The following is an 11,241-nucleotide window of genomic DNA, read 5'->3' as shown; positions in this document are numbered from 1 at the left end:
ACTATTTCTATTTTTCTGAGGTTTTTTTATTCTTGAAAATTATTTTATTAACTAATTTTATTATTATTAATAATTAATTATTAAAATGTTAATACATTTTATTTTATTATTTAAAATGTTGTTAGAGTGCATATTTTCCATTTAGAATAGAGATATTTAGCCACATCCTTCTACAAATGGAAATACGGTACCTTAAAATAAGATGCCAGTATTTATAGAAACTAGAATGGAAGGTATCTGTATCACCCACACATTTGCTCCTAGTCAGATCATTAATGCCCAGAGTTTCAACCTTTTTAATTCCAAGCAATTTCTAAACTTCTCTCTTTGTAAGCCTATGCCCTATTTCCAATTATTAATTCTTACCTCTCCATGTGGCTTCTCAGCCAATCCCTCTCTTGGATTAAATTATTCCAATTTATTCTCTCCTAAAACAAATTATCTCCTCTCCTAAGATCTCTCAGCTTCCATCAGTTCTTTTTCTACAGGCTCACAACCTCAGCATCCTAACTCTTCTTTCACATTTAGTCAGAGACTAACTTTTACCATTTCTTGCTTATTAATAATCACCATAGAATTTTGCTTTTTTCAGCACCCTTTATAAATTATAACGCCTATCGTATAATCCTCTCTAGTACTGTCTATAAGCAAATCCTCCTCTCTGGCCTATCAAACTCGAACTTTCAAACTCCAGTTTCATTCTTCATGTTCTCTTTATTCGTTAGGCACCCTTACAACTACGGTGTTTTACTTGCACCAAGCCTGTTGAGACTTTCTGAATCAAATTCCAATCCCTGTCTTCACTTCTAAAGATGAGGCAAGAGGTTTAGGTCTCGTTGTTCTAGTTTAATACACGGGAACCCTTCCATTCCTGAAGACAACTACTTAATCCTTTACTTACTGTTTTCTTTCCCTTTGCTCCACTATTCTACTTCATGTTTCTTTTAAGTCGCCCCTTTGAACAACTCTCCTTACATTGTCTGGAAGTTTGCTTTCACATCTTAAACTTTTTTAGAGAAAGGAGCAGCTGTTTGGGATGAAAACTACCCTGAGCCTTACAGAAGCCAAACCAAGTCAGAGCAGCAAGACAGCTCAGTCCTGTTCTAGCTCTGAAGAGCCCTCTAAGGAGCTATCCCGCTATCCCAGGAAGTCTTGAATGCAGAACGCTTCATTGATACACTTACCTTCAGCCTTACACCCGTTCCTGTAAGTGAATGGTCACAGAGTTCCTTAGCATTTGCCTACTCGAGCCAGCTATTTACTGGCAGCAGACTCTCCCAGCTACCTGTTCCCTTTTCAAGGCTTAAATAGGGCCAAACAGGGCTTCTGAGGTTTTTTGTTGTAGAGTACTACCACCACCAGCTATTTTGGAGACTTTGAGAGTACATATGAAGGCACTGCTGGCCGTGCCTCAATAGGAAGAAAAGTCTGGGGACACTGCCCTTGAATTACTCAGTACAACACAGAAAATAGTCATCTTCAGTAGAATTCCAGAACACTCTGGAAGTAAGATTAAGAAACACTTTGTGAAACTGATACTGTACTTAATTCTTGCTTTAATCTTCATAAGGAAGATAATATTAGAAAAAGATTAAAAATTAATATGAAGACATGCTTCCTGTAATAATTTCTTCCTAGCAGAAGCCTGAAACTTCAGATGCCTTCTGAAATCTTGTTGTACTTTTCAAACAGGATCTATTGCAAATGGAGGAGATCATTAATAATAACTTATTGCTAATGTAGGGACAATTCAGGACATATTTTTCTGAAATGTCTTGGTGAGTGGGAAAGAATCAGATGTAGAAAAAAAGAGTAAAAATTTAAAAATACAATACAATAATCTGCATTATTTATGGAAACAGCCTATGTTTTGTGTCTACATTGGAAATCTACTAAAACTGAGCAATAGAACTATTTATAAAGTGTAGTACAAATACTATGTGTATGAAGGCTGTAACAATTATAAACCCCCAGGTATTTTAAAATCTAAACAGACAAAATACAAATTATAAAATACCAAGGAAGGCAATAAAAAAGCAGCATGACTGAATAATAAGGCGCTTGAATTGTTAGCCCCAATGTTGCTTTATTTTTTAAAAAATGTAATCTCATTTTTTGTGTTTAAAATGGAAAGTAGGGTGGGTTACGGAATTAGGACATATGAATGCATGAGTGGGTATGGTGTATAGAAACATCCCTAAGCAAAAAGAAAGCAGACATATTTGGGAAAAAAAAACCAAAACAAAACAAAAAACCATTCAGCATCTTCGTGAGCCTAGTAAACTCAAAATATGAAAATATTTGTGTACCAATGACTCTTCCCTCTCTTACAATTGAAATGGTGATTTTCTGTACCGTTAATGACAAGTTTAGCAGCAGCATTCTAGCACTGCTGCCCTCCTCTACATACAATTATTTCTAGTAAGTGAATTTTGTATTAATGCAATGTCTGCTTTTAGATGCAACTATTTAATTATTTACACAGAATAAGGCTGTTCATTGATTGCTTCCTAACTCCCTCATAACATTTCATTTGAAGGAGTGGTTCAGAGAACCAAATTCAAATCACACTGGAACTCGCTGGAGCACCTGTAAATTCAGGGCTTGTAACAGGCATAAAATGGGGCTTCTAAGTGTTACCACTGTCTTCAATTGGCTTAAAAGAAACAGGAAAATTTGATAAACATCTTTTAAAGAGTAAGAAACATTCTGTTCTTCATCAGTGTTTTGAACACTGTACGAAAGCTGGTGCTAAAAGTGGTCATTCAGAGAGATAAAAATGCAAAATAAAAAGAAAAAAATACAATGTTGAATTTATAAGGACTATTTCTTAAAAGAGTATGAATAATAGAAAGAGAGCTTTCCTTTACTTCCATCAAAGTGAAACACAGACCCACTGCTCACCTTCTGGTGAGAGAACCAAGCTGAAAATTCAGCTTTTCTGGATGGGTTCAATTATGCAGTCCTGAACAACAGAGTAACGCTACGCAAACAGCTAAGGCCCAGTAGTGAATATTGTCATATAGAAGTGAAAGCCGAGACAGGTATGTAGAATGCCAATTAGCTATACTGTAACTGGGCCAATTCAAAAATTAAGCAGTTGTCAAATACTTGCTAACTAAATGGACTTCAAGAAAACTTCTTCCACTCCTGGAAGCTGGGTCTTACATGTTTTCTCCTAACCAGCTACTAGCTGTCACCTAGGAAAACACCCATAATTCAACAATTTAAACACAATCACCATCTTCAATTTTCTGAGAAACAACCAAACTATACCTCAGGATGCTGAGGAAAGGAGGAAAACATAGTTATCTAAAAAGTCAGATAACAATATGGTTAATTTGTTAAATGGCAGCTTATTCTCTGCTAAACAAAGACTAGTATATGTAAGAGCTGGCAAAAACCCCTGCAACCCCACCACCACACCCTCCCTCCAAAGCTTACAGTCAACACAGAATTCTCATTAGAGCTAAAAGTTGAATTTAAAAAGATAATTACATCCATTTATAAAATATTTGCAGTCAAGTGTTAATTAACTATATTGCCCAGACTCTCATTTTCAAAGCCACATACAGGGAATAATCCTCACTAAAAAAAAAAAAAAAAAATAATCTTCTAAAAAAAATGAAGACTGCACTTATTTTTTATTCAGGGAAAAATCCTCCCAAAAAAAAAAAAAAAAAAAAAATCTTCTGAAAAACATGAAGACTGCACTTAAATTTTTGCCTTTTTTGGGGGGGTGGGATGGGCAGATAGACGGAAGAGAGTGAATGAGCATTCTTTTCAAGAATAATATCTACACAAAGTGAAGGCAGCATGGTTCACCAATTCAGAGCCAGAGGAAAGACTAGGAGCAGAACAAAGACACTAGACAGAAGAATGGAAGACTCTTCTGTGGCTGACTGGCTGAAGGAAACCTACTTAGTCTGGACTCATGGCAACCCAGGATACAAAAATCCCATAAACAACAGGGCATTTGTGCATGTAACTCCCTGTACACTGCTCTGAAAACTCATTTTGCAGAGTTTTTTCTCCCTCTCAACTCTTACACACGCACACACTGCACTGCGTGTTAGTAGCTTTCATATCCATTTAAATGCTACAGCCAAGAAACACTGTGCACATTCACCAGCTCTGCTTTTCTGAAAAAGAGGCTGAGAAATTGGCATCTAGTCCAGAGGGACCATATTACAAAATATTTAAAGAGGGATTGAAAGGCCATGCACCAAAATGCCAAAAACCCAATGAAGCCAAACCTGTTAAAGAATGTGGTTTTGTGCGGTGCAAGAAGATGAAAAAATAAACATGTATAAACTTTAACTCTCTTTGGCTTAAAACTTTGGGCATTATTTGACCTATATTGCACATTTTTAAACTAAGGCTCTTATTTTTAGAACAGTTCTGACTATCAAAAAAGAAAAAAAAAAAAGTGCAAAGTAAAGCTGATACTAATACCTTTGGGGTTAGGCATTTTGGCCATTTTAGTCCTGGCACTTTTCCATCAAATTCCAAAATAAATAAATAAATAGACAGATAAATCTACTGAAATGTAATTTGGAAGTCCCCGTTGTCTGAATTAACTTGATACAACAAAAGATAGAACTGCTTAACAAACGTTGACTTTTATGAATGCACAAACTTCAGGATTTGCTACTCAGGGGTTATTTATAGAATACTACTTACAGATTTGCTTACTAGAGTTTATACTCACTTTACAGCCAAAGAAAAGTGGAGCAAGTTGAAAGCACAAAACTAATTTGTTTTTTAAAGTTTTGTAATATCTGTTAAGACAAACTACAACAGGGTTTTAGGCTGCATACTTATTACCAGAAACCTTGCCTGAGTGGGGAAACAGTTTTTAAGCACGCCAGTAAAGATACTCAAGGCACTATACTCACCAGTATGAATCTTCTCATGCCTCTGTAGCAGGTACTTCTGTATGAAACGCATGTCGCACTGACTGCACTGAAATGGTTTTTCACCTTGAACAATATAATTCCACATCCATAAGTTAATAACTACACACTGTTGTTTCTGATAACTACTTTTGAGGAATATTAAAATGTCTATTAAAAAAACCAGCATCTGAGCGAATTCCAAAAATACTCTAATACCAAAAAACATTAGCCTTACTAAGTATATGAACTGCAGAATTCTTTCCATGAGCCTAAGAGTCACATTAAGACTAGCACGGAAGAGTGATCCGAAATGGCTGTAATTTCCTCATGAACAAGATCAATCACGATGCTGGCATAAGACTGCATTCAGGATACTGGCAAGCTATTATAATAGTAAGTACCTTTTTCACTTCTCCGAACCAGAGAGATACCTCATCAGGCAAATAAGCAGCCGGAGCACATTTTACAAAGGGGTCAATTTTGGCACTTAGGCTACAAGTCAACCCATTACTTTCTGATAAAGAAAGAAAAGAAACCTTGTAAACAGCTAGGTCTTCAGTTTATTAAACATATGTTGATTTTTTCTTTTTTCTGGTATTCTTTTGACACTTTGGTGCATGGAATCTCTAAGCTTAGATGCCAAGTTAGCTACACTCTTAAAACTGAAATTCGCATAGAGCTGAAAACATTTTTAACATAAGTAAACAACTCTTTATATAGTAGAAAAGACAAATTTGAAGTCAAGCAGTACCTGTATGAATGAAGACATGTCTCTGTAAATGGTAGTTGGTTCTAAAGGCAGCATTGCAATGCTCACAAACATGAGATTTGTGGGTTTTCAGACCAAGTGATCCATCCTCATTTATTGTAAGGATCTATTTTAAAAAGAGTAAAATTTGTTCTCACACTACCCTCTAAAGATGTCTTATTAACTACAAAAAAAAAAAACACATTAATTTTTTCGATGCAGAAAATTTAAATATTTCAGGTAAAACAATGCTAATTTCTACAAAGCTATGTGTTAGGCTTTTAGTATACATTTCCAATTGCAGTCCAATCCAACTTGTGTCTCGTTGTGTATTGAGAGATTTCTACAGGACGGAGACAAAAGCAGCTCATGGAAAATCAGCTCAGAGCTCCCCTATTCACAGCTGAGTCACTTTATATGCTACTGTTTACTTTGTCCGTCTGTTGGAAAGGATGCAAAGTAACCAAACCACCTCTGGGCACTGAACCATGGATAATCATATTTTAAAGCAAAAGTGAAAAGTTATAGTCTTTTTTCAAATCAAGATTGTTAATGTTTGCTAAAAGGCATGAAAACTTATCCAGGATAGTCATACAAATTATCTATATCTACATAATACCAAGAGTCTTGGTGACAAAATTGTATTTTAAAAACCAAAACCCCAAAGCCAAACAACCAAGAAAATAGTATTATTCTTCTCCCCTTTCAAGTTTTCCCCTCAATAAAATATTGCTCACTCAATATACATATTAGAGCATCTCTTTGACGAATTCAACTTGCCACACTCAATTGCTTTGCTGTCAAAGCAAGCCGCTATTTTCATATAAAGTTGAAAAAACTTAAATGAAAAAAATTGCACCGTATCTACCTTATTCAATTATCACAGGTTTTCTCTAATTTGTCAAAAAAAAAAAAAAAACAAAATAACAAAAACCCACCAAACCCCAAACTCTCTACTACCTCTGGCAAGAGAGTAAGAAATCCAGTAAACAAATTACATTTCCAAAAGTCTTACTTAACTGGAAACAGAACTATAAAGAAGAGCTTAAGTAACCTTAAGTAAAACAGTTTAGTCCCTTGTTATTAACAAAAAATAAAAGTCTGCTGGGGAAACACATCTGCAATTTGATTAGCTACAATGTTTCAGGTTTTATGATAATGACAGTGATGAGAAAGAGAGTCAATAACTGAAATAGTTATCTATGCAATAGTAGCAAATACTGTAGGATCTACTTAAACAATTTTTAATTCTGCTGCATCAAAACTCAGCAAGAGTGAAAGTCTCGAGCTAACAAATTCTTGTGCATTCACTCTGAAGGACAAGCACATTCATACGTTTGTAAGATTGGTACGTTACAGCTCCAGTAAGTCACAGATACAGACAATTATAAAAACTCTGTTCTGTAACAACATACAGCTAATGAAACACTGACTGGTTATTTAAAATAAATTTAAATACATGTTATGAAATGTTTTTCATATAGAATATTGAAATTTTAAAAGAATTGTGCAGAAAATACACTTAATTTCACGGTTATCCTGAACCTGGGCTGTTCTACTGCATCCATTCATTGTACCACCTCTTAAATGAAGAAAGTTAACTTTGTCAGTGCAGTTTTCCTAATAAAAGCAACAAAAAGCTTGTGCGTGTGTGTGTGCGCGCGCGCGCGTGTGTATGCGCATGCACATGTGTTTGCGTGCATGGAAGAGGGAAAAGTAGACAGGATTCATAAAAGCTATTGACTTTTTATTTATATGATGACTACATTAATGTAAAATAAAATTTAAAATGTTTCGGTATGTTAATTGACTTCCATTTGTAAAAGTCCCAGCTGCTGTTTGGATGGAGAATCAACCACATTACTCTGGGAATACTAACTTAAACTGCAGTAGGCTCTCACCTATGTCAGTCCTTCAACTTCTTTCTGCCTTTCTACTCTGACAAGTTTGAAAAAAAAGGGGAAGAGAGACTGCGAAAGAACCTGTTTAACGATTCTCCTGATCATTTTTCAATCTTTTGTCATCTCAAAGACTAACACTGACAGATTGGGAGATAAAAAGGAAGCATGCAAGTACACGTCTGTAGAAAGAGGGACACATGCCTCTCCTGCCTTGCCATGTTTCCATGGAAGTGATCTGTGGAGGTACTCAACCTAGATCTCCTTTTCCTATCAAAGGGAGAAGTATCTTGATGCACAGGATTTGGAACTTGCTTCCGCACCCAATCTGAAACAATTTCTCAACTTTCTAAGAATACTACAGGTGCAACCTAATTTGACAGTGCTTTGAGGAGGACTGAGGGGTCCCACTCCCAGGCCAACAAAAAGGAGGTTTTGGAGTTTTTCTTGGTGTTAGGGTGAGTTTTCCTTCAATGTATACACAGTCTGGGTTGATTTCAGAGTAGGCTTATTTTAATGCTGCTGTGTGATCATATATAACTGAGTTTTGCCTATCAGAGCAGCTTGTATATGTTCTATTTTAAGTCTGAAGATTAATACTGATTTGGGGAATTACTAGAAGATATAACACTGCTACCTCATGAGGTGAAATGATTCTGGATTTATCTGAAGTGCGTCTCAATAGAAGAAAATTGTTTTCAGACATACAGGGATACATACTCTTCATGAATGGATCTACAAAACAAATTTTGAAGTAACAAACCAGCAGCTATGGGAAGAATCTTTTGATATAAATAAATACATATATGAAGATGATTATGACCACAGGAATATTCCCTACTGGTAAATTATTTTATATATATTAGTAAACTTTTTAGAATTTTCAAAACTATCGTTTTAGATTTCTTTTTAAAAACTTTTCACTACTATGCATGAAGCATATAAAATTATCAGGCTTACAGAAAAGCACAACTATTATTAGATAGATACAGAGTAATGATTTATAAATTGTCTACAAAGCTACTGACTCATAATTTAAAAAAAAAATATTTGGAGAGAGAACTGCCTGGAGACAGATGTTAAAATATGTCAAGGGTTCATGTTGCTAAAAGGAGTTCAAAGAAAAACACTGTTATATCAGTTTTTGTTTTGGGTCTCTGGTGAACTTCAGAACTGCATCTTTACTGAGCAAACAAACAATTTCCAGCCTAACTACTTCAAATGCTAATGAAATTAGTCATAGTCAACCAAATCTTCAGGTTCTTTTAATCTTGGTTTTGCCAAATCAATGTCTTACTTTTGCTGGTGAACGCTGTTTTCTTTTCTTCTTTTTCTGCAAATCTACTGGCTCTCGTATTTGTTTTTTGTCTCGTTTCTGTTGTTCAGATGCATCAGTAAAGGTAATTTCTTGCTTTACACTGATCTGTTAAGATACCAAGTGCCAGTTTCAGGTAAGGTTCTCACTACAGAAAAGCAATTTTTCAATTTTAGAAGATGACAAACTGCTGAAACAGAAAACCTTTTTCTAAGGGAATTATCTTGTGGCTTCATTCTTTCAGAAATTTAAGTGAAAGGAATAATAAGTATCTTAAATAAAAAGGGCATAGTTAATTTCTACAGTGACATTTTGATGTATCTTTTCCTTCATCTCCCAAAGTCTTTTCTCCTTCTGACCTGTGGTGATTTTGAGATCAGTTCTTATATTAAAATCACTTCCATCTGTAAAACCATTCAGTTTTTCATACCTATTTTACTTTAGTCCGTGTGTTGTCAATGCAAGATTTAACGGAATAGTTTATTATATATTTAAGACAGAAGTATTTTTTAAGAAAACAAGAATAGTGCTAATGAAGTTTTTTCCAAAAAATAATCTAAGGTAAACTTTAATAAAGAGCATGATACTCTTACATTTTTCTAATGCCTGAATCACCTGATCTACAGCTAACAGAGTAGTGTTTTAACAATGCTACCTTTCTAAAGGTTATTCTTCGTGTATAAGGCTATCTGCTTTTAAAGTCCTGGTAATTATCCTTTATGTTTGAAGGGTAACAGTGATGATGTGCTGCATTACAGACAGATGCTCTGTTTTCAAAAAGGAAGTCATCTATATTCTCTCTGGGAAAGCTGAGATACACCTTCTACGAGATATCGAGGAGGGGCATATTTATGGTCATGTATGAAGTGTCACAGTCCAACCTGCAGTGTGAATGCAACTGCTAAGCGTCCACATACTTTGAAAATATACAAGATGCTTCCTATAGCAAAAGAAACTAAATAGTACTATGAACAGCATAAACAGTATGCACCTTTTAATAACGCTATTTATTCTGGTTTGTAGTTACGCTCGAACATTAAATGTTTTTAAAAGAGCACATTTTAACGCATTACTTCTATGGTAACAGCTTGCTTATAAAATATTTATAAAACAGATACTTAAAGATTATACTTAATTGGCAAAATTTATCCACAGCCAGAGGCAAATGACATTTTCATAAATAGCATCCATTCATAAATATTTTGATAATCAAAATCTAAACAAGCAATTAATAGATTCTTGCCAGAGTAGGATTAGACTACCAGATCAAGCTTCCTAGTAATTTCTCCAATATTTCACAAAGAAATTGCTTACAGGGACATTAACAGCATACTGCAGCCCTTGAGGAAGTCTATCTTGCGTATCCATGTCATCATCATTTTTTACCGTCTCCTCATGGACCATGAGTTCATCATGTGAAATCATCTCTTGCTGTCGAAGTTCACTTTCCTGTAACACTTCATCTGTTGCAAGAATTTCTTGGTGCGCCATAGTCCGATCCTGAAGCACTGCCTCTTGCCGTTCTCCCGATACTCCAGACTGGTCAGATACTGCACCCATCCCTACCATAGCCCTGGATGACTGCATTTGGTCTATGCCACCACATTTAAGAAATAATCCTCCCAGCTTGTCTTCAATGTTCATTCTTAAGTGCAATAACCTACAAAGAAAGTTTTAATAGTAAACATCTACAATTGGTGCTCTTGCTTAAAATTTTTACTGAAAAAACGATTTATAAGAACTCGGTCAGTACTCTACATACACACATGCATTCCTAAAATTGATATCCAAATAAAAGCGAAAAATTGGATATTTTGGTCCAACATGAAAAGATTCTCCTTTTACACACATGCACATGTACACAAATGAACACTTTCAAATAAAAAGTTTCAAATCAAAGTGCCTTCTGATTACTGGCAAAATTCTGGTAATTAAGTGATAGCTAATTCCTCCTTCTCATTCCTTAGAAAATGTTTTTTTCCTGTGTGCCCTTTTTACTCTGTTCCCTTTTCCCGTTTTGACTGTCTTTTACAAATGCCTCTTTCATATTGGTCCTGTTCTCCCTACTTCCTTGTCCTTTTAGTGCCCTTTCACAACTGCTACCCCAGGGCATACTGTAGCTGCTGGAACATCTTAATATCCGCAAGTGAGAGAAAAGGCAACTTTCTGGCTAAAGGTATATGTCAGAGAAAGATTATAGAGAGGTCAAATCTGTTTATAAAAAAGGCATTCACTTTCACACCCACTAAGCAGGAGCATTCGTCAGGAAATATGAATTCCAGTCATGAATAGCAATACCATTACATTGACATGATATACAGATAGATAATAAAATCATAATATTCCAACAAGTGTCATGGCATTATTAATTGTTTTTTAACA

The 11,241-nt window shown here is 35.2% G+C and overlaps 1 protein-coding gene across 2 annotated transcripts in view; it reads right to left on the bottom strand.

Moving 5' to 3' along the window:
• Window positions 1-10,513, bottom strand: part of ZNF148 (zinc finger protein 148) — a 15,152-nt gene extending 4,639 nt beyond the window's left edge. The window contains exons 1-4 of one of the 2 annotated variants that reach the window (XM_009290995.1): window positions 10,174-10,513; window positions 8,842-8,967; window positions 5,650-5,773; window positions 4,899-4,982 (exon numbers count right to left, since the gene is read on the bottom strand). In XM_009290995.1, the coding sequence (XP_009289270.1) occupies window positions 4,899-4,982; window positions 5,650-5,773; window positions 8,842-8,967; window positions 10,174-10,503 (664 nt within the window). In that variant the 5' untranslated portion in view covers window positions 10,504-10,513. The remainder of the gene's footprint in view (window positions 1-4,898; window positions 4,983-5,649; window positions 5,774-8,841; window positions 8,968-10,173) is intronic. The other variant, XM_009290996.1, reaches the window with a different exon arrangement.
• Window positions 10,514-11,241: the final 728 nt, after the last annotated feature.

The sequence above is a fragment of the Aptenodytes forsteri genome, unplaced genomic scaffold (genome assembly GCF_000699145.1).
Source record: "Aptenodytes forsteri isolate BGI_AS27 unplaced genomic scaffold, ASM69914v1 Scaffold29, whole genome shotgun sequence".
Taxonomy (NCBI): Eukaryota; Metazoa; Chordata; class Aves; order Sphenisciformes; family Spheniscidae; genus Aptenodytes; species Aptenodytes forsteri.
This window is presented reverse-complemented; position numbering and strand designations above follow the sequence as displayed.